Source organism: Mustela putorius, unplaced genomic scaffold (genome assembly GCF_011764305.1).
Source record: "Mustela putorius furo isolate JIRA1106 unplaced genomic scaffold, ASM1176430v1.1 tig00003869_pilon_pilon_pilon, whole genome shotgun sequence".
Lineage (NCBI taxonomy): Eukaryota > Metazoa > Chordata > Mammalia > Carnivora > Mustelidae > Mustela > Mustela putorius.
This window is the reverse complement of record NW_025422021.1, coordinates 31,012,464-31,034,888: the sequence shown is the minus strand read 5'-3', so window position 1 is coordinate 31,034,888 and position 22,425 is coordinate 31,012,464. Positions and strand designations below refer to the sequence as shown.

The following is a 22,425-nucleotide window of genomic DNA, read 5'->3' as shown; positions in this document are numbered from 1 at the left end:
CACAGAGAACTCCCACCCCCCTGCCGACAGCATGGAGATAGCTCATTAATATCATTTTCAGTGAGAGGAGAATACATTTATCACTATATCCTTTTAATAAAATTCATAAATAGCAAAAACAAAACCATAAATTGTTCAGGTAATTCATGAAATTTGAAATACTAAAGAGGCAAAGACATCATAAGCCCCAAAATCCGCATCACAAGGGACATGGAAGTGCATTTGACCTGACGAGATAGTAAGCACTCTAGCTCCTGGGTGTCTTACTTACTACCATTTATTTTGTTACATTTTAAGCATTAAAATTCAACTTTTCTAAATTGAACACTTGGAATTCCAGAGCCCAATTCCCAGTTTAAAATGCAAAACAAGCCTGTGGCAAATATCCTAAAGTATCCTTGTCCCCAGAGGTACTGGGCTCATATGTGGTAGCTGCATGTGAATTGGCAAGATGGGGCCTGGCCACCTGCCAGCCACAGTGTAAAGTCCTGCACGCTCTATGAGAGCCCTCGAGGTCATAATGAGCACCGCCGGGGGGGCCCACTGCCCAACCCTTCCTCTCCAGGGTCTTTAGGTCTCTCCCGCGCTGAGGAGTGCTAACAATTGTGTCCGGCTCCTCAGAACAAAGCTAATTTACATCCAGTAAATGTGCCTCCAGTCACAACACCGCTTTATTCTTGGGGTCTCTCCTGGTGCCTATAAACTGGGGCTCCCCTCTCAGAAGCTTATGAGTGTGCATCCCATGCCTGCATCGGGGCTCCTGCTTCACAGCACAGGAAGGAGGCCATTTGTGCTCCAGTAAGAGGGCAGGGCGCTACTCCAACCCACCCCTCCCCCGGACTGCCTGGCCCAGCACAGCCTGCACTCTTTACAAACATCTCAGCCTCCACCTCCCCAGGGAGACTGACAGCCCAGCTGAGGAAGCTGACCTTGACCTCCTCTTGCCTTCTGCAGCGTCTGCCCCAGGGCTAGAGGAGGTGGGGTGGAGAGAGTCATACCCTGACTCCTGGCCCTGTGCTCCAATCCAGCAGAGGGAGAGGAGGCCTGTGTGGTACACTGGTGGGTGAGCCCTGTACCCCGCACACCTGGGTAGGGCTCTAAGCCCTGAGACAGAGACCCTGCTCCGGGGAGAGCCAGACCTAGAATGTGCCCAGGCCCCTGAGAAGCCTGGACAGTGAAATGCGGGAGTGACCTGGGGGTAGGGCCCTTGTCAGGTGGACAGTGGAGAGGGTGGGCGTCAGGCTAAAGCCTCAGAGCACACATGAAATCCTGGTGGCTGTGGAGGCCTCTGGAGGTCCACATAGAGCCCACGCAGGGCCATGCAGCCCTGTGTACCGCCATGTGGGACCTGTGTCCCACCTCTCTGGAGTCTGTGTAGGGCCTTGCAGCCTCCTGTCCTGTCTCTGCAGAGACAAACAAGTGCCCCTGTCTCTGCAGAGACAGATGAGTGCCAAGCACAACCCTGCAGAAATGGAGGCTCCTGCAGGGACCTCCCAGGGGCCTTTGTCTGCCAGTGCCCTGCAGGCTTCACTGGAGTCCACTGCGAGACAGGTAGGCACTGTGCTTGGGTGGGTCCCCTGAGTGGCTGGGCCCTCACCCATATTCGTGATGCCCTGGATGCCCTGTTTACAACAAGCATAGACCCTGGGCCGCTCAGCGAGCAGAGGGAAATGGCTGGGCCCCTGGCCCAGCTGGACAGGCCCCCCAGGGGAAGGGACCCTGGGAAGGGCGCTCCAAGGCTAAGGGGGATTTCCCCAGCAAACCCCCCCGCCCCAGCATCTCTCCTTGGCATCTCTCCTCGATCCCCCTTCCCTTCTTCCCGCTATCCTCTCCTCCCTCCCCCAGACACCCCCTGGCGGCTCTGGCCAACTCTCTGGGTGTTCTCCAGAGGTGGATGGCTGCCACTCCAGCCCCTGCCAGCACGGAGGCCGGTGTGAGAACAGTGGCGGGGCCTACCTGTGCGTCTGCCCAGAGGGCTTCTTCGGCTACCACTGTGAGACAGGTAGGGAGGCAGAGGCCAAGCCCCAGTTCCTCCAGAGGCCCCTTACTCAGGCCTCTGCTGGGTCCCCTGATGCTAGCTACCCACCTCTTGCACTTGTCCCTCCAATGGCCCCACTTCACCCCAAAAGACAAGGCTGGCTCCATGGCCAGCCTGGGTGGGCGGAACTCACTGCAGCCCCAGCGTCCCAGTGCCCACCTCTCCTTACACCTGGGAATTCTCTGCCCATTTTCCTTCTTTATAGGACTTGCAACTCTCTGCAACTGTCTCTTCAATTTGCTGGTCTCAGCTCTCCTCCTAGGATGGGTGTGTAGTGTCCCAGGGGCAGGTTCTGTTCTAGCCCTGATGCTGGGCTTGACTGGCAGCACGGCACTGTGTGGCTGTGTGGGCTGTGCAAGGCTGCTGGGCTGGTGAAGTTTCTGCTGGGGGTGAGGTCTTAGGCCCAGGGACTGTGGGTGATGGTAGCCCTGGCATAAGCACCATGGGGGCCATTTGTGGCCAAGGAGTCTCACTGTACAAGCTTGGGGTGGGTACGGGCGCACCTAGAACACAGTTAGTGGCCATGACAGTGATAAGGGGGCTCCACTGCTTCACTGGGAACCTGCGGGTCCTGGCCCTGGCCTGGGGAGCTCAGGTCCTCTCGATGCCCACAGCCCCAGTGCAGAGGGAGGCTGCCCTGGCTGCCAGTTGTTCCCCAGAAGAGGCCAGCCCTGTGCTCACCCCACCCTGAGTCACCACCTACCAGGCTACCTTGGCTTGGGAGTAGTGGTGGGATGACGTGCCCAGCCTCCTGGTGAGACCTCCGCAAGCCCTGCATTTCCCCTCAGAGAGCAGCCCCTCCCTCACCTCTTCAGATCGCTTCCTGTGATGGTTCCAGCCACATCCACCCCACAAACACACCCACACAGGAAGGACCTGTTGCCCCTAACAGCAAGGGTCCCGCTGGGGGAGCGGGTAAGGCCCCAGTGTTCACTGCTCCTTTCCTCTTCCCCAGTGAGTGACCCCTGCTTCTCCAGCCCTTGTGGGGGCCGCGGCTACTGCTTGGCCAGCAATGGGTCCCACAGCTGCACCTGCAAAGTGGGCTACACGGGCAAGGATTGTGCCAAAGGTGAGGTGGCAAAGGTGCCAGCGCAGTGGGTGGACCTCCCTCCTCCCTCAGAGGGCACAGACCCCTCAGGGGACAGGTCAAAGTTCTGAGCACCCCCAGGGCAAAGTGTCTAGGCAGTCACTTAGTGGGCTCTGCCCAAGCAGCAGGAAGGGGTATAGAACAGCCCAGGAGCCATAAATACAGTCACAGGCACACACACATCTGAGACACACACACACACACCCCGCCATGGAGGGCAAAGGCAGTCACCTGCGCACACACTCATGAGGCCCTCCAGGAGGCACTGGCCAGAGACCAGGTAAAACGGCCCATTGTGGCAACAGGAGCAGGCTCCCCACCAGCAGTTGCCCACCTCCACCCTGGGAGGACAGGCCCAAGAGCCACCAGGTGAGACGCCTGGCTGGGGGCCAGGGTTTCTGTGGCTGACAGCTGACCACCCCTCCCTTGTTCTTGACGGAAACCCTGAAGAGCTCTTCCCACCAACGGCCCTCAAGGTGGAGCAAGTGGAAGAGAGTGGGGTCTCCATCTCCTGGCGTCCACCTGAAGGTCGGGCCACCAGGCAGATGCTCGATGGCTACGCAGTTACCTACACATCCTCAGATGGTGCCTACCGCCGCACAGACTTTGTGGACCGGAGCCACTCCTCGCACCAGCTGCACGCCCTTGCAGCCGGCAGAGCCTACAACATCTCTGTGTTCTCGGTCAAGCGCAATGCCAACAACAAGAATGACATCAGCAGGCCAGTGCTACTGCTGACCCGCACACGTGAGTGCCCACCTGGATGTGCCTGGGGCCACCAGGAGAGGCACACTGGCCAGGGCCCCAAAGCGCATGCCTTAGGAGTGAGGCCATGAGAGAAGTTGGGGGGCTCCCCAAGAAGGCACCTGCCAGGGGCCAGCCCATGCTGGGGGGGTGCCAAAGGGACAAGCAAGGCACCCAGGAGGTCACCCCAACATGCTGAGGAGGGAGACAGCAACTCTGAGGGGGTGGGGACAGAGTGTATTGGTGGCAATTTTAGGGAAGGGGGCTGCCAGGGCAGATGCCTCTGGGGGTGCAGCTGCACAGGAGGGGGAAGCATAGTCTAGGGAGGCCTTGGGGGCCTTACCTGGCCCATCTGCTTCTGGGATCTACAGGGGAGGGCCTGGTCCTCCACAGAGAGAAACCTATGGTAGGTAGAGGCCAGGTAGGCATGGGAGACTGTGGAAGGGGGTGCTGGAGGCTGGAGGAAGGACCATGCATGGGGCAGTGGTCCCCTGGGCAGCATGGAGGGTCCATGAGGGCAGCTGGTAGGGGTTCAGAGCATAGCCAGCACACAGCGGCTCTGCTCCCACCACACCAGGTACTAGCGCAGGTCAAAGCAGGCAGGCAGGGCCATCCCCAAGAGCACTGTGAAGCCAGACAGCCAGGACCCACCAATGGGGACTCATGCCCAGGAAAGGAGGGAGGCCAGGTTGCTCAGAGGCATGGACAGAAACTTCATGGAAGGAGGAAGGTGCCCGGGTATCACCTGCCAGCCTGAGCCAGACACTGACCCTGAGGACACTGAAGTCCAAGCAAGGGATGAGATGAGAGACTCAGGAGAGGTGTGTGATGGGAAGGCCAGCTAAGAGGCACTGAGAATGCACCTAGACCAGCAGGAGGACCAGAGCAAGCTTATGGGGCAGAGTGGGCTCTGCCTGAGCTTGGCTTTAGAAAGAAATGGCATCCCTCCCCCTCCACCATCAGAGTGAGAATGGGGTCTCCCCAGGAGACCAGGGTGGGCAGGAGGGATGCTGCCCACTGGACTGAGCACTGTGCTGCCAGGAAACAAGGGCTCCCCTCCTGGCTCCTGTGGTCTACCCAGACCCTTCCCCATAGTAGCCCAAGATTTCCCTAGCTCTTATCCTCAGTAGGCTGCAGCATCGCCCAAATATTCACTGTCAGTGCAACCAGAACAGCCAGGGGAAAGAAAAAGGAGGTCCCATGGTTCATGTGTCCCAAGGGCCCCACCCCATGGCCTCAAGATCGCAGTCCTCTGGTGAAGCTGCCTATACCCCTACCCCAGGCAGGAGCCTATCTGGTTGACCCTAGTCGCTCTGTGGCTGAAGGCCGCAGCCAGCAAGCCCAGATGGGTCAGTGCCTCACTTGGACCCCTCTCGGTGACCCCCCACGCAGCACACTTCCTAAGTGCTGTCTCATGGTCTCAAGCACCTGCCCTCCCCCAGAGTGAGGAGGTGCCACCACCAGCTAAGGGGCCTGTTGCCCCCCAGGACCCCGCCCAGTTGAGGGCCTCGAGGTCACCAATGTGACAGCCAGCACCATCTCAGTGCGGTGGGCTCTGCACAGGATCCGTCATGCCACTGTCAGTGGCGTCCGTGTGTCCATCCAACATCCTGAGGCCCAGGAGGACCAATCCACTGATATGGACAAGAGTGTGGACAGGTTCACATTTGGGTAAGAGCAGGGGGCCGGTCTTCCCTTCCCTCTGGGCTCTAGGACTTCCTCCCTTCTCCCTCTGTGCCCCTCCCCTGCTGTTCCCCACCTTCCCTGCCCGCCTTGAGAAGCAGGGGTGTGTGTGTGCCTCCTGTGTTTCACAAGCACCTGCTCAGCCCTAACAAGCAGAGACCCCCTTTGTTTCAGCCCTTAGTCCTGCCTCTCCCCGTCACAGGTGCTACCAGACAGGTGTTTGAAAGTGCCCAACAAAACAGGGACACTCTAAAACTTGGGGTTCATGCCTCCCGCACAGATAATGAGACCAAGCCACCCAGAGAGTGGTACAGGGCTATCCTAGCCGGAGTCACGCAGGCCCCTCTGAAAGGGAGACACAGGGCACCCCTACACTTGTCTTAAATTTTTATATTGTTCAAATTGTACGTTAGAACCTTAAAGTAGGCATGTAAACATCTTATGTTTACTTATTACAAATACAACAAAACTACAAAGTAAATACAACTCACATGAACATCAGTCATTGAGACTGGCTGAGGATTGAAGTAAATGCTGGAATGGCCCCACAGTGAAGGCTCAGACTTCACAGCCTCAACCCACTCGGGTTCGCCAGCCAGGGAGGCTTCTGACACCTGCTGGAGGGCGGTGCTGGAAGACAGGAGAGTGGGGGAGGGAGACTGGCTGGGGTATCTGTACCTGCCAGTTGAAGAAACCCCCACCTAGTCAGCTGTGTCTCTGACCGCAAACGCCCAGGTCTGCTCTGTGGGGACTGCCCACTTCCAAGGACTGGTGTGACAAAAACACACATGAGGCCCTGGTGACTGAGTCAGGGTCTTCAGGACCACCCACTAGGGCCCCCCCCAAACTCAGCAGAGGCTGTGCTCCGAGCTGGGACTCACAAGAGAGAAACAGTGCAACGCACAGGAAGGGAGAAGTCGGTGGGCCAGGGGTGAGCTTCCAGGGCCCTTCTCCATGGAGTCACACAGGCCACCAGCAGGCATGACGATGTGTGAGGTGCTGTCTTCAGGGAAGCCTGTGAGAGATGCAGCACCCAGGGTTTTTATCGGGGGCTGGGCATGGGGCACCCCCACCTGTTGTCAATTCAGGGTACCCAGGAGGAAATGGGTACTTAGCATGAACCACACTGCACAGAGCTGTGGGGGCAGCGAGGTCCTCTCATGCACGAGGGTGCTGGGAACTCTGCTGGGAACTCCTGCCAAGGGCCCTGCAGGAGGGCAGTGAGGTCTGCTCCTTACCCTCTTCTGCATAGTGATCTCCAAGTGCCCTTTTCTGGCCTCTCCTGCCTGAACACCGGCCTCTGCACCACAGCCATCCTGGGCAGGTGTGAGCCATCTTGATCCTTGCCCTGTACTAGACAGAGACAGATCAGGGAGTAGTTCCCATGTGAGGAACCCACAGGTCTCAGGCCACAAATCTGGTCATTCAGGAGGCCACCTGCAGGATCACCCACAGCTAGGCCCACCTGTGTGGAAGCAGTTACAGTCTGGCAGTGGAGCCTCGCCCTGCCCTCCCGCCCACAGGTCCCTGCTGCCAGGAAGGAGATACACCATCCAGGTGACTGCCCTCAGTGGGCTTGGGGGACAGGAGCCTCCCACTGAGAGCCTGGCCTCGACCCCACTGCACGTGTGGACTCGTGAGTACACAACCTCAGGTCTTGTGGGACCTTTGCAAGCTCTCACCTCCCTCCAGCCAAATCCTACCAAAGTGGCCCTGGCACCCCACAGGTCCCTTCCACAGGTGCCAGGAAGGGCAGGTGTCCCAGGAAGTCCTCTGCTTGGGTGTTTATCCAGCACCCAAAGGCTCCTGGGCGAAAGGCCAGAGGGCATGTGGGTGAATGCCCACAGTGTCCACTCTCTGGTCTTCAGGGTATCTGGTGGGGAGGAGGCCTGGCCCTTACCACCCCTCCCACCCCAACATGGAGGGGGCCAGTGTGTCATGTTGTCCACACCAGAGGGACCTGTGAACAAAGGGGGTGTGTGGTAAGGAGGAAAGATCTGGGCAGAGTCTAGGTTCCAGGTTCCAGGACAGCCCAGCTGGGGTAGGCACATGGACAGCCCATGGCAGGGTCGGGGAGTATGGTGAGGGCCGGCTTAAGTCCTGGCACTGACCCTGAGTGCTGGGACCCTGGCCCACTCCCTGCCTGCCTGGCCCCCTCCCACACCCCAGAGGAGGGTGCACATGGCCAGGCTTAGGCAATCAAAAGGAGAAGACGCTGATAGGCTGCACAGGCCTGGGGCCTCCGTGGCTTCTTCTTGGCAGCATGCTGGGGAGTCTCTCGGGCAGAAGGAGGTGATGCTGCAAACACCCCTCTACACCACCCTTTAGGACTGTAACGTTGTCCATCATGACCACACGGGGCTTCTAGGAGACTTCAGCAGTCGTGTCAGATCTTTAAACTTGGTGGTGGCCCCTTTCACCTCCCTTCCCTGCTCCATGCCTATCAGGGCCCCTGCCACCAGCCAACCTGACAGCCGCCAGAGTCACAGCCACCTCTGCCCATGTGGTCTGGGACATCCCCACTCCCAGTACCTTGCTGGAGGCGTATGTCATCAATGTGACCACCAGCCAGAGCACCAAGAGCCGCTATGTCCCCAACGGGAAGCTGACGTCCTACACGGTGCGGGACCTGCTGCCAGGACGGCGCTACCAGCTATCGGTGACCGCTGTGCAGAGTGCTGAGGGTGACCAACTGCACAGTGAGCCTGCTCACCTCTACATCATCACCTGTAAGTATGGCCCTGCCAGTGATGGTGGGGCAGGGACGGCACGCAGGCCAGGCCCTGCGGTCTGTTCAGGACTGACGGGGCCATGAAGGTGGCCCAGCCCCTCATGCTCACTGTGGGCCCCCAGAACAGCAGGCTGGGCTGCCCTCCTTGGGGTGTGGCATCCTTGCCCAGGAGACAGCTCAGCCCCAGGACCCTCATGGGCGACACCACCCCAGGAACATCAGACAACCACAAAGCAGGACTGTGTTCACACGGGAGAATTTGGGGGTATGAAAATCAGTGGGGAAGGAATTCACAGTCAGTGCAGGGTCCATGCACTAGGAATTTGTAAACATAAGCATATCCCTCCTCACCCTGTCCCCAGGGAGTGGCCTCACAGCCAGGCCTGACCCACAAGGAGCCTCTGGACAGAAAGATGGGAGAGAGGGTCAGGATGGGCATGGGGAGGGGTAGCCTGGGAGAGGTAGGAAGGGAGACCCACGTGGACACACAAAGGGAGGAAACAGCTGAGGAGCACAGAGCCTCAGGCCACACTAAGGATGTGGTTTGCTCTCCAGCGCACTGGAGGCCCAAGGAGTCCTAGAAAGTCCTGCATGACCCTGTTGCCATGCTGGAGCCCAGAGAAGGTGCTGTAGGGAGAGGGTGCATCTAGACGGATGCTGCGGAGAGGGCAATGGGGGTGAAACGAGTGTGCAGGGAGGCAGATAGTGGCTGGGGCAGAACAGAATCCTCAAGAGCAGATACACAGGCACCATGCAAGAGGGTAAGACCCTATGCAGCTGCAGCCATAGCTGCCCAAGGGAGGGCTGGGGGCACAGTTAGGAGACAAGGACCCACAGAGAAGCCTAATCCTCACTCTCTGGGCATGTGGGGGTGTCCTGTCAGGTCCGAGTGGCTGGCCATGCCCTGCAGGTGGAGATCCCGGCCCTCTGACTCCTGGGATGGGATGCAGGGGTGGGCAGGGAGCAGGGCTTGGGCTTGCTAGAAAGCGACAAACCCACGAGGTCCCCAAAGCCAGCAAGAGGCCTCGGGGCCACACACACTGTCTCCAGTGTTCCCCTCTAAGAGGCCTGGCGGGACCAGCCTCATGCAGCCACCCACTCCTCCCACCCACCTGCAGCCTCGAGAGACGGCGCTGACAGACGCTGGCACAGGGAGGGACTGCATCCCCGAGTGCTCAGAAACAGACCCCCGCCCGCACGCCTGCCAGAGCTGCGCCTGCTCAGTGACCGCGACGCGCCTGAAACCCAGACCCCGGCCCCCAGGTGCAGCCTCGGCCATCCCCCCAGAGCGCGTGGCCCCAGGCACGCACTCTGTGGCGGTGACCCATGGTGACTCCCTTGGCAGGTTCTCAGAGCTGGTGGACGGCAGAGGGCGAGTGAGTGCCAAGTTTGGGGGCTCGCCTGGCAAATCGGTCACCGTGAGATCGCGTGAGTGCCTCGGCCAGCCTCAGGGGCCTCACTGCCACCTCCTCAGGCCCATGTCCCCAGCATGATGAGGGATGAGGCCCCTAGCACCTGGGCTTAAAGACCACCCCAAGCATCCGATACCACCTCCAACAGGGACGCAGCAAAACGTAGGCCCTTGCATCTGCACAGGCTCACAGGGGCCATCCCAATATGCCAGAATGGTTTGAAGTGCAGGCTGTTGGCAGGGCTCAGGGTCAGGAGGAGGTTTGAGGTGCAGAAGCTGGACTTGCCAAGCCAGGAGTCCCAGTGTAGCTTAGAGAGCAGGAAGCTAGAGAACGCAGTACCATCTAACTCCTTGCTACTCAAAGTGAGGTCCTCGGACCAGCAGCACAAGCCTCACCCATGGGGCTTCTAGATGGGCAGGATCCCACCCAGAGCTGTGAAGTTGGAATCTGTGTTTAATAAGAAGCCAAGTGATTCACACGCATGTTACAGTCTACAGACTGCACCTCTCCATCACATAAGAGACTGTGTCCCAGGTTCAGATCCTGCTCAACCTGAACTAATGGACCACCTGTGGCAGACCAGAGGGCTACTCTGCCTAGCCCTAGCACCGCAGGGCATGAGCGCTGTGTTGTGATGGCCTGGCCCCTTCCCACATGGTTTAGCAGGAGGGGTTGGGCTAGAAGGTATTCCCCAAGACTGTGGCACAGCAGGCCAGAAGCTGCATGCCCATGGGCTGTCCCTGCCCTCAAGGCCCTTAGGACCCTAGGCAGGGCAGCCCAGGCCTCATCCTCCCCAGTAAACCAGGTCCTGTTCTCACAGAATTCCCTGGCACAGAACCTAATTACCAGTTTAGTGAGAATTCTCAACCAGCACAAACATTTCCAGGCCAGAGAAGAAAAGGGACAGTGATGAGCAGGTGGGAGCAGTGAAGCCCCTGTGACCATCAGAGAAGGAGCAGAAGGGCTCACCAGACATGATGACCAGGAAGAGGTGTCTAGGAAGCTATGCAGGCTGGGTGTGACCCAGACACCCTCCTAAAGCCACAGAAGCAATCATAAAAAGCCCAAGCGCGCAGGCAGGGAACCCACAGAGAAGCTGACTTGCATTTAGGGTTGGCCAAGTGCAAGGTCTGCCTGAGGGTAGATGTAAAGGGAAGAGGTACCACAGCCCCAAGAAGCAGGGGTGGAGGGAGCAGAGAGTGGAATTTGACCTTAAGAAGGATAGCACAGCATCAGCCACCTGGAAGGATGGGGCCATTGGATCAGATAGGACATTTCGCCCCGGCTCAGGCCACCAGTGACCTTCACCAAAGCAGCTCTGAGTTTCAGCAGGAGGGTTAGGGCTGGCCCCCACCTGGAGAAAAGCTATCCTGCTGAAGGCAGCTCTGGGGCCCAGGGGACTCTGCCCCAATGGTGGGGATGGTCAGCAAATGAATGGGCCACACCGAGCCCTTACCACAGCAATCTCTATAGCCCCAGGGAGAGAAGCAGCTCTAGAAGGCAGCCCAAGAACAATCCTGGGCATGAGGCAGCAAACTTTGGGGTCAGCACACTGGAACATTTTGATTTCTCCTAGAACCCACGGCTCCGGTGCAGCTTGAAAACATGGAGGAAGACCCAAAGCAGGTGCCTGAACAGGTCAGCCTGGCCCTCCAGCTTCCTGAACACCGCATTGACAAGGATGGGGAAAGTAAGTCAGCAGGTGTGGACTTCCAGAGCTGACCATCCTAGGGGGGCCTTAAGGGCCGTAGGTGGGGGCGGGGGGGCACCCATAGTGAAGAAGTGGCAGACTGAGAGCTGCCCAAGGAGCAACCAAGCTCGTCATTCTGGAAAGAGTGGGGTGAACCAGACGACGCTTTTACAGACAAGGAACAAGCCTGGAAAGCAGAGCCCCCCAGTCTATCCAGGACTGCCTTGGAGGGACTGGCCCTCCATTGCAGAGATGGCCCTTCCTTCCCTCCACGTAAAGCTGAGCTCACCCCGTACCTCTCCACAGAGGAGATGTGCGGCAGGACACGGTGGACATGGAGGGGCAGCCACTGACTGTGTTCCATACAAAGGTGGCCAGACAGACCCATGCTCGGTGTACAGGGCCAGCAGGGCCTTGCTGGGCACATGGGGCATGGGCCTGTCTGGGGAGACCCATCCCTGCAGGGTGCAGCATTTCCCCTTTGGGCATGTGTTCCTTACACCAACTCAGACTCTGGCTCTACCTTCCCTCCTCGCTCTAACCCTTGGGGCTCTGGCCCTCCAGGGACAGTTCTTCTAGGACCCAGTGGTTCAGACTCTGCTCGCATAGCAAGCAGACCACAAGGAAGGCAGGATACTTGCTAAGGGTGAGCCAAGTGCCCAGGATGGCCCATCTGAAGATACATGCCACCTGCAGACCTGCCCCAGGCTACCCAAGGACAGAGGCATCAGGAGAACCTGCGCTGGAGAGTGTGGTGGCAGACAGTGGCCTCAGCAAAGTCACAGCCAGCAGGCTCCCCTCGTGGTGCAAGGCCTGGAGCCAGGGCTGGCCCTAGCAAGCAGCAAGAGTCGGATGGAGCCAGGGAATGATTCTGTTAGTTTAGGTGGGGTTCAGAGTAAAGACACGCATGTTGCCATTGCCTCATAAGTGAGAAAAGCACATGTTTCATTGTACAGTTTGTGTTGTTAGCCCTCCCCAATATTAGACATTTCATTTCATAAAACTCAGGAACTAGTGGGATGTGAATGACCTCTCCTGGGTGCCTTCTGAAGGAGAGGTTCAAGGTGGTACCAGACTGGCCCCAGATGTCCCTGTAGTCTGCAGTGTTTGCTAACATAAGGGATGCAGGCTAACCAGAGGATGGGAAAAAGTGATTTTAGGTTATAAGCAGGGGGAAAAAAATCATTAACAGCCCCCAGGTGCACCCAGTGAATCATGGTTTTTTGTTCCTGTTACATCTGATATGGGTCTATGACAGCACCTTTTATTTAGTTTAGTTAAGTTAGCATTTTTTTTTTAAGTAAGTTAGCTTTTGATAAGATGATGGCCTTTAGATCTGGAACCCATGAACTAGAACATGAGTAGGAACTCGTATCTTCTGTTGTCCCCCTGTTCACCTCGAGCCTGGATTTCGTGTTTACGGTCCCTTTGCTCTGCTGTAGGGTGGGCAGTGAGGACGAGTGCTCTTGCTATATATCCACATGTGCCTGAACTGTAGGTTTCTTGTTATAAGGTGAGAGCCTGGCTGTTTACAGCCTTCCTGACCTGTGTTTTTGCTGCATGTCTACAGTGAAGCTGATCAGTGCTGCTATGTGGACGCAGCTCGTTTATTCCCAACTGAGCATCTGGTTTGCCGGTAACCTCACCACAGCCTTGTCTGCTCAGCTCAGATGGTCCCTGGGCCGCTCTGTTCTTCTTACATATGTCTTTTGGCACATGTGCAATATAGATACTAGGGCATAGGGTATATGAAAGCCCCAGTCACAAGAAGACACTAAATTGTTTTCTAAGTGGGGACATCAGTTGACAGTTGTCCCGCCATGATTAAGAGATGTGGTTAATCAGTCTCTCCAGACCTGATCTTGCTGGGTTTCCAGATCCTGTCAGCAGCATGGGTGTGAAGGGTGCCCCTTGGGATCTGGATTTGTGTCTCTTGGATGCTGATACAATCAAGCATCTTTCACTGGTATTGACCAAAGGCTCTGGGTCCACTGCTCTGATCCACTGTTTGGACTTCCTAGAGCCAACACCAGGGGTTTCAATGGCACTATGTTTAGGGAGGTTTGCCGTCCCTTTGACCTCAGTGTCACCTGCTCTTGGTCTTCTATAAAAGTTTACAATCATCTTATTAAGTCCCATCAAAGTACTTATTGGTACTTTACATGGCCAAATGTTTGAGGCCCTATCATCCTGAAAATACTTAGTAGCTCTCACGTTTGAAGGGCAATTGGAGTGGGTATAAAATTTGAGGTTCAGAGTTCCTCTACCTTCAGTTCTTCAAACACTCCCCTTGTCATCTTCTGTCCGGTGTTGCTCTCCATGCATGTCAGTCTTGCTCTTGTTTCCTTGTAGGATATCTGCCTGTTTTCTCTGGGAGCTATTAGACTTTTCTTTCTCATGGAAAGGAGGATCTCCAGAGAGCTCTAGACACCCAAAGAGCACAATTAACACTCTTGACTGGCGTTTTCTTATCAAGTAACCCCCAGGTTAAGGCCGGACCTTTGGAATGCCACAGCTCATGGTAGCTCATGGAGAGGAGGAGGGTTCCCAAGATTATATATAACCTGCCACCATGGAGATCTGGAGTGGACACTAAGACTAGTCAAATTCTTCATGTTTTTCCCAATCCTCACCCCAAAAGGGCTTTGGAACTCTCCTGGTTTTATCCCCTGGACACCAGAGAGAGGCAGGTAGTTTCCATCCTTGGCCAACAGCAGGCAAGGGCTGAACTTAAACCTCTTTACTCTGTAACTTATTGTCACATAGGAGCCACCCACTGCCACCACTCCAGACTGCAGCCATATCCCTGTCTCCTACCCTGTTCAAAACAGTCATCTCTGTTTTATTTGTTTGTTTTTGTTTTTGTTTTTACTTTAACGGGCATGCATGTTACAACAAACTCAGACTTAGGCGGGCTGACTTCACAGGGTGAGGCTATAGTGGGCAGTGCCCTGGGAGAAACCCCACTGCTGCAGGAACTGCAGGCTTCAGGCCTCAGCTGCCCACGAGTGGAACAAATTATCAGTCAGGCTCTGCAGCCTGGTGTCCCAGTTACAAAGAGTGAGGACTGCTGGCCCAGGCTCACAGGTTCTAAATACCCCTGCACACTGCCATGTTCTGTAAGGTTGTCATAAAATATCTCTGGACAATTGTTTATAGTGTCTAAATTCCATGTCCTATTTGACCCCCTATTGTCAAAGCTTACTCCAAAGCAATGGTAATCAGGTCAGTGAGAAACTGGCAGAAGGACGGACTTACGATAAATGGAATAGAATTGAGTCAAGAAATAAACCCATACATCTGTGGTCAACTGATCTCAACAAGGGGCCAAGACCTTAAGAACTTAAAATGGGTGAATTATATGGTATTTAAGTTCTACCTCAACAAAATGGTTTTTAAAATGTCATGTGCTGAACAGTGTTTAGGGTATCCCCTTTGTATAGGAAAGTGGTGAAGGGGAAATATAAATATACCTATTTTCTTGTATTTAAAAGAAGTAAAACTAATAAAAAATGGTTATATGAGGAAGGAAAGAACAAGGAAGTAAAAGTATGGAGATGGATGCTAGACTTCTCTGAATGTATCTCTGTATTTTAGATTTTAGAACCAAGGAGAAAATTTTTCATGACACACATAAAAAGCAACACCTAAAAATTGAAAACAAACTGCAATAAACTCATTTATCCTGTTGATGGCATAACCACACAGGAAAAAGTTATCTCAAGTGATTTTAAAAATAGCCTTCTAGTCATTCATTCCTAGAGGGATATATTCTAATAACTTATTACAAGGATTGCAAGAAATTTAAAGTGGCACTCAAGGCTCTTAATGCTTGTAGTAATGCTGGTAATTTTTAAGAACTGTTACAAGTACATTGTGGGTAATGAAAATAATTGTATCACTGTCACAAAGATTTTCAGTGTAAAGAGACACAATATAAAATCAAGGAAGTTAAAGAGTGCCTGGGTGGCCCAGTCGGTTGAGCATCTGCCTTCAGACGCTCAATAATCTCAGCTTCCTGGGATAGGGCCCCACGTGGGGCTCCTTGCTGAGAGGGGAGTCTGCTTCTCTTTCTGCCCCTCCCCCCCAATGCTCATTCTCTCTCAAATAAAATCTTTTTAAAAATTTTTTTTAATTTTTTTAAAAATCAAGGAAGTAAAGGCCTGTGTTTCCCTTAACTATTGATATAAACTCACAATTTGCTTATATTTATTCTTAAATCTAAGTTCCTAGTTCTACTAAAAAGTCCCCAAGCACGGGACCCCCCTCCCCCAGGAGCAGTGAGCACCTCAGGCACCCAGACTATGGGCTCTAGATGCCCAATAAAGGAACCAGAGGTCTTTGAGAAGTGGCTGATTCAAAGCCTGAAGCAGAATTGGACAAAATGTGCCCAGGACATACTTGTAAAACAATCAAGCTTTTCAAAAACAATAGGGATCTTGTCTAAAGGGCACAGGAGTCAACCTGGAAGACCCCCACAGGCTTAGGATGGGTACCTGGGGCATCAAAAAGACTAATTGCAGCAGCCAACTGACCCCCATCAAATATGTAAGAATCTGAGTTCATGATAACGCTGAAAGAAAGCACAACGTGCTGGTCCCTAAGAGCTGGCTGGGGACCAATGCTTACTTTCCAAGTGTACAAATAAAGGACAGGAATGAAGCATTTGTCTGGCCTTGCCTGGATGGATTATAATTCAGGGTGACCAGGTGGTGGGCAAGGGAAAAAAGGTCGTCATAGAAGACTTTCTGGCTAAAGAGACAGAAAAGTGACAGGCTAGGTTAGATGATGGATCTGTGACCTAGACTCAAGATCTCTGTGACCGCTCAAGCCATCCGGTGCAGAGCCTATCAGAATTTCCTTCTGGATTAATCAGGCTGCCAATGCTAAACTCACAATCAGTTCTGACATCACTAAAACTGGAACTGGAGACCTGTCCCGCCTCCTGGAGTGGCTGAAGGGTGAAGCGGTCTTGCAAAGACTGCTTGAACCTGAATCCTATCAAGCCCCTCTCTCTGAGGGGCTCAATTTATAAAAAATTTCTCAATTTACAGAAAACGTGGAGATGGGGGATGAGTTAATGCTACAAGAAAGCATTAGGTTAAATCCAGGAGGGGGATTCTCTAGGACAAATGACCTGGTTTCTTTAATAAGGGGGGCAGGGGGAATAAATGCAGAGGGAAGGAAAATGAAAAGTTACAGATTAAAAGAGAGACACATCAAACTATGGCAGTGGGTACTTAAGAATCCTAATGAGATCAGACCACTGGAAATGACATTTTTAAGATGATCAGGGAAACCTGAACAAGGATTGCAATTTCTTATGGTACTAAGGAGCTACTGCTGATTTCACAATGACAGAGTTGTGCTTATATAAAAGTTTGTCAAGTCTGTACGCATTAGATACTTGCTGTATTTATAGGTGAAATGGTTTCTGTGAACTGCTTTGAAATTCTTTAACAAGAGGAAGAGAGGCGCACAGAGAAATGGGAATGCTAATAGGCTGCCTTCTGGGGTCCTGACAACTAACTGCTCATGGCCTGTTCACAGACACCCCTGGGAACTGTTCAGAAAATCCCTGTCAGAATGGAGGCACCTGCGTGCCAGGTATGGACACCCACAGCTGTGACTGCAACCCAGGGTTCAAAGGCAGACGCTGTGAGCTTGGTAAGTTGGGGACCACTTTCTCCTATGGGGACCACAGGGGCCTATGCCTCAAGACACCTGTCACAACAGGCTGTGCTAGGCCTACTAGAGTGGGTTTGCCACAAGGACCTCAAACCTCAAGATGCCAGGACAGGGGCCCAGCCTCAGTGCCCCAGACTTCTGAATGCCCAGGTAGGGATATTCAGAGGCAGTGAGTCACTCGGCCTCTCACCGCCCCGAAGCTGCCCAGACAAGCAGAGGGTCTGGGGGCAGCCAGAAAGCAAGGGACATGGAGCGCCCCATAGCCAGAGGTGGGTGCAGGGGGCTCTTTGCTTTGGGGGCCAGACATGGTGGTAAGACAGAAAGAGCCACAGGCCTCCCTAAGAATGTGGGACTGAAGATGGGAGGTGGGTGGACAGAAGTCCCCATACCAGCTGCACCATCCTGCGGCCTGTCAGACTCCTCCCAGCCCTAAGGGAAAACAGCCTGGGGACTTCCAGGACTCAAGTACCCTGCAGTTGCAGGAAGGAGGAGCACTTGCTCAGCATGGCGCCCCTATAAGCCCCTTTTCCTTTGTGCAGCCTGTAAAAAGGTGCCCCAGCCCTGTACTCGGCTCTTCTCAGAGACAAAGGCCGTGCCGGTCTGGGAAGGAGGCGCCTGTCACCACATGTAAGTTTCTTTCCTGATTTCACCACATTCGTGGGAAGTTCTTGACTTCCAGAGAAGTGCCTTCATGAAGTCCAGTTCACCCACACTCACGAGAACTGAGGAGCTCTAGGGGTCACGGTGATATAAGGGCTTGTACCCATTCCCTCCAGCAGATGAATCAGGAAGCTGAGGCCCTGAACCTATGCAGGGAACGCCAGTCTCCTGGCTGAGCCCTGGGGCCTTCCTTTCCCACAGCCTCAAATGGCACCAGTCCCTCTCCAGTGGATAGCAGGGCCACGAGTACATCAATGCCAGCAAATGACATTCCTCTCCTCTCTGCCTCAGAGCCCCCTGGAAAGAGCAACAACAGCACAGGAGAACTTGAGTCTCCACCCTGCCATTAAGTCATGACATTCATGCCTCAGTTTCCCCATCAGTAAAGTGGGCTGTATTGCCTAGTTCACCATGTAGGACCTTCCTTAATTACACTCTGTGACTCTGTGGTTCACACTTCCAATATATTCAGTCAGCATATTTTTATCAGCCCCTACTGTATACCAGGCACAGCTCTAGACACTGAGTACATGGCAGTGAGCAGAACTGGCCAAAGCTCTGCCCTTGCAATCTATACACCCTGGACATGGAAGGCAGAACACAGGGAGCAGAAGGACGTTATGCAGTGTTCTAGAAAGTTGTCAGGGCTGGGGAAAAGGAAGAGATGAATAGGTGGGCGGAGGAGAGCCAGGGTTGGGGACAGGGAAGGCCAGCTGCAGCATTCAAAAGGGTGTCGGGAACTCTCATGGAAACATTGAACAGACATGGAGGGGATATCTGAAGGAAGAACCTTCCAGAAAGTCAAATTATCAGCTGCCAAGGCCCAAGATCAGGAGCATGTCTGCTTGTCTGAGGAGCAGCAAGGAGGCCAGAGGGGCTGGAGGAGACCAAGGGGGAGCAGTGGTTGGGTAGGGCAGGAAGAGCCCAGCAGGGCTTTGGAGGCCCTTCAAAGGATTCCAGCATATGTTCTTTTGAAATGGGAGCTACTGAGGATACTGAACAGAGGAGTGGGCTGTTCGATTGTGTCTGAAGGTCACTCTGACTGGGATGTAGGAAAGCCAGGTAGAAGGCTTGATTTAAACTTGGACATGAAGCCAGACTTAACACAGTACAGGAAAATACATCCTGATCTGCACTAGGCTCTGAGGATCCATGTGCACAGACCATCTGAATTTGGGTTCTGTGGAATGGCAGCCCTAATTCACAGTGCCCCCCATATTCCAACTGTGCCAGTGACCCCGGTGCTTGCTAGTTAGTGATCCACTAGGACCACCAAGCCTGATGACAAGAGCCCAGCCCCTGTCAACAGCTTTTCATACTTTCACTTTAACGCATATGGGTCTGAACATCACTCTCTTGTATTTGGCACAAAGTTGGGTCTTGCTTTATATCTGACATCTCTGATTTTTACTGGAGTGTCTGTACCTGTTACTATAATGATGATGTGATTGGGTTTAAATCCATCACATTGCTGGGTGCTTTCTATGTGTCCTATCTGACCATTTTTCCTTTATTTCTCTTTCCCTGCCTACTTTGCGATTAATTCTTCCTTAGCCTTCTAATTTGCCAGCATTGTTGGTTCACTGGTTATACTTGTCTGGTTTAACTTTCTAGTGGCTGCTGTGGGATTTGCAGTATACTTTCAACCCCCCACAATATCCATTTGCTGTTGCTCTCTGACCTCAGCGTCCTGGTAGGGACCCTGCAGTAGCGGGCTCCACTTCCCCTCATGCACCCAGCTCTCGTAGCCAGATGCACTACTCACTCATAGTCTATGACCCATATGATATGGTATGTTTGCTCCCCAAAGAGCAGTGTTTATCTTTGTAAACACTGCTGAGTAGAACGTCTTTTATTAGTCCGTGTTTACCATTCCCAGCACCTGGCACTCTTACAGACCTGAGATGCTCCTGGGTACTACTGGCCTTTACCTCCAGAACTCACTGTGACTTTTCGTATAGTGCAGGTCTGCCAGTGATTAACCCTCTCTGCTCTGGTCTGTCTGTAAAGGGTTCTGTTTCACCTTCATTTTTGAAGGATATATTTGCCGAGTATAGAATTCCTGGCTGAGAACTGTTTTTTCTTAGCACTCGGGAGTGCCCGTTTTCTGCCTTGGCATAGCTGTGCTCATTCTCACCTGTGAGCATGTAATGCCCCGGCCCCGTGGCTGCTCTGATGTCTCTTTACTACCATTGCTGGGAAACTAACTGAGGCACTCTGCTGTGGATGTGTACGTGTTTTTGCTCACAAGACTTTGTTAAGCTTCTGTCTCTGGGGTCTTGGTTTTCATCAACTCTGGAAAATTTGGGCCATTAGTTCTTCAGGCATTTTTCCTCCCATCCATTCATTTCTCTCCTGTTTTGCAACTCCAGTCATGCAGGTGTTAGACTGAGGCCACCCTTCTCTCTACTTAGTTGTGCCTTGATTCCACAGTGGGGCCTTCGCATCCTGTGGTCTGTCCTCTGCACTGCCTTTATAACCCACCACTAACTCCATTCCGCGAGACCTTCATCTCACACTCTGGGTGTTATCATCTCTAGAAATTCCACTTAGTCCTTTCTTGGATCCTCCATTTCTCTTCTCATTGTTTCTATTTTCCTTCAGATCACTGAACAGGTGGGACCAAATCTTTAACACATGTTTTAAGGGCCTTGTCTGCTGTTCCTGCCATTGCTCTCACCTCTGGGTGTCTATTTAATTACTGTTTGCTGCCTATGGGTCACACTTTCTTGAGGCTTTGTATGAGCCTTTGAATATCTTGTCATTTTTTTGTTGGATGCTGGACTTTTTAACCTTTTGGTCCTGAATGCTAAGTTTTATGTTTATTTCCCAAAATGTTTCATTTTGTTCTCCAAGATGGTTAATTTTAGTCTGGTCCTTTGGAAGCCTTTTAGGGTGGTTTAACCTTAATTCTGGGTTAATTTTGCTCCACTTCTAAGCCATGGCCTTTCTGAAGTTTCTAGTTCGTGAATGGCCTGCAGTAACTCAGCTGTTTAGCTGAGTTCTGTTTGCCCAGCCTCACGGGGTTCTCCCCTATGTATGCACAGTTTCATCTTCAAAGGGATCCCTGTACTGGCCTTAGGAGCTCTTCCTCTGCATAGCTCCCTCCCCCCAAGTGCCCTACACACTCTAGCTGCTTCTGCCTCCTCAGCTCACTGTGACCCTTGCTTGCCTTCCACCCCACCTCCCCCGCTCAACCACCCTGCAATGTAATCCAAAAAGTGCTTCTGGACCAAACTCCAGGGAGATCACAGAGGTCATTTCATTTGTTTCCCTTCTCTCAAGACTTATAATCTCGCACTGCTTTCTAACATCTGAAAAGAACTGCTTTTAATATTTTGCCCAATTCTCTGGTTGTTCAAACTGGGGGGTTAATTCCAAATCCTGTTACTCCCTGAAGACCAAAAGCAGAAGTCTCACCAAAGGCCTAAAATCCCATGGGCTGTCCCAGACTGAGCATGAGTTGGAGCTTTGCCCATCAAACTCCCTGGATCTCTCTTTTCAACAGCTCTGACATTTGAGAGCTTTAGCAAGAACAGAAACACTTCCCTGTTCATTACCATCTACAAATTTATGAGAGAAGTAGTATGAGTAATTCCCATTCCACACAAAACTGAGGTCTAAGTTCCAGAGACATACTCAAAGGAGACTAGTTAATAAGTGGGAGGAGGGGCTAGAAGTCTGCACTGTACACATCAAACACCTGCATCTCCAGGGCTCTCCAACTTCTCCAAGAATTACCCTTAGGACCCAGGAATGACCTTGCGCTGTCTCAAGTCTTCACCGCTGAGTGAACTGCCTCAAGAGGGACATGTCCTTGAAATCTCTTATTTTATCTCTTAATATCATATTTTGTCTACACTCCTCAAAATGGATGTATCTTATGTAAATCATACCTTAGTGAAGTTAATTTTTTTTTAATTACATGACTTTCATGTTGGACATTTTAACACATCCCTACGAGGTAAAGTTTTAGTAGGAAACTAATAGCCTTTCCGTCAAACACCTGCACAGTGACTGGTGGATGCAAGTAGCCTAGCTGAAGCAGCTGGGCAACACTCTGCTCTAGTTTCCAGCTTTACATAACTTTCTTGTGACACAGGTACAAAAGAGTCTACAAAGTGCATCAGGACATCTGCTTCAAAGAGAGCTGTGAAAGCACAAGCGTCAAGAAAACCCCAAACAGGTGCCATCTTGGGGCGGAGGCCCACAGTGTGTCTGGCCTGTAGTTCACAGGGTAGCAGGGCAAGGGGGGCTCAGGACTGAACACTGCGGGGAGCCAAAGTCCTGTGGGCCAAGCCAGGCTGTCTTGTCTGTGCAAATCTGTAGCCCTGCATAGCACATACCTGTACATCTGAATACATACAGATTAGTACAGCTGAGCATGGTGGGTGCTGGGGGAGTCACACGGTGGGTCATGGGGGTGGGTCACACAGTAGGTGCTGGGAGGGGATTGCAGAGTGGGTGCTGGGGGAAGGCACACAGTGGGTGCTGGGAGGGGATCACATGGTGGGTGCCAGGGGGAGGTCACATGGTGGGTGCCAGGAGGGGATCACACGGTAGGTGCTGGGAGGGAATCACACAGTGGATGCTGAGGGGAGGTCACACACTAGGTGCTAGGAGGGGATCACATGGTGCACGCTGGGAGGGGCTCACATGGTGGGTGCTCAGGGTCACTCCGGTGCTAGAATT

General features: G+C 53.3%; 1 protein-coding gene and 1 long non-coding RNA gene across 11 annotated transcripts in view; one reads left to right on the top strand and one right to left on the bottom strand.

The window, feature by feature from the left end:
- Nucleotides 1-7,081, bottom strand: part of LOC123388007 — a 28,442-nt gene extending 21,361 nt beyond the window's left edge. The window contains exons 1-3 of one of the 3 annotated variants that reach the window (XR_006602541.1): nt 6,791-7,081; nt 6,434-6,567; nt 52-6,182 (exon numbers count right to left, since the gene is read on the bottom strand). This is a non-coding gene — a long non-coding RNA (uncharacterized LOC123388007). Of the gene's footprint in view, nt 1-51; nt 6,568-6,790 lie in introns of those variants that run through there. The other 2 variants (XR_006602542.1, XR_006602540.1) reach the window with 2 other exon arrangements.
- SNED1 (sushi, nidogen and EGF like domains 1) overlaps nt 1-22,425 on the top strand; it is an 82,400-nt gene that overhangs the window by 53,745 nt on the left and 6,230 nt on the right. For 6 of the 8 annotated variants that reach the window (XM_045066903.1, XM_045066897.1, XM_045066902.1 and 3 more), the window contains 13 exons: nt 1,438-1,551; nt 1,889-2,002; nt 2,994-3,107; nt 3,576-3,872; nt 5,357-5,540; nt 7,076-7,188; nt 8,000-8,281; nt 9,402-9,546; nt 9,629-9,711; nt 11,272-11,385; nt 16,936-17,052; nt 17,613-17,700; nt 21,836-21,919. In XM_045066903.1, the coding sequence (XP_044922838.1) occupies nt 1,438-1,551; nt 1,889-2,002; nt 2,994-3,107; nt 3,576-3,872; nt 5,357-5,540; nt 7,076-7,188; nt 8,000-8,281; nt 9,402-9,546; nt 9,629-9,711; nt 11,272-11,385; nt 16,936-17,052; nt 17,613-17,700; nt 21,836-21,919 (1,849 nt within the window). Of the gene's footprint in view, nt 1-1,437; nt 1,552-1,888; nt 2,003-2,993; nt 3,108-3,575; nt 3,873-5,356; nt 5,541-7,075; nt 7,189-7,999; nt 8,282-9,401; nt 9,547-9,628; nt 9,712-11,271; nt 11,386-16,935; nt 17,053-17,612; nt 17,701-21,835; nt 21,920-22,425 lie in introns of those variants that run through there. The other 2 variants (XM_045066898.1, XM_013051880.2) reach the window with 2 other exon arrangements.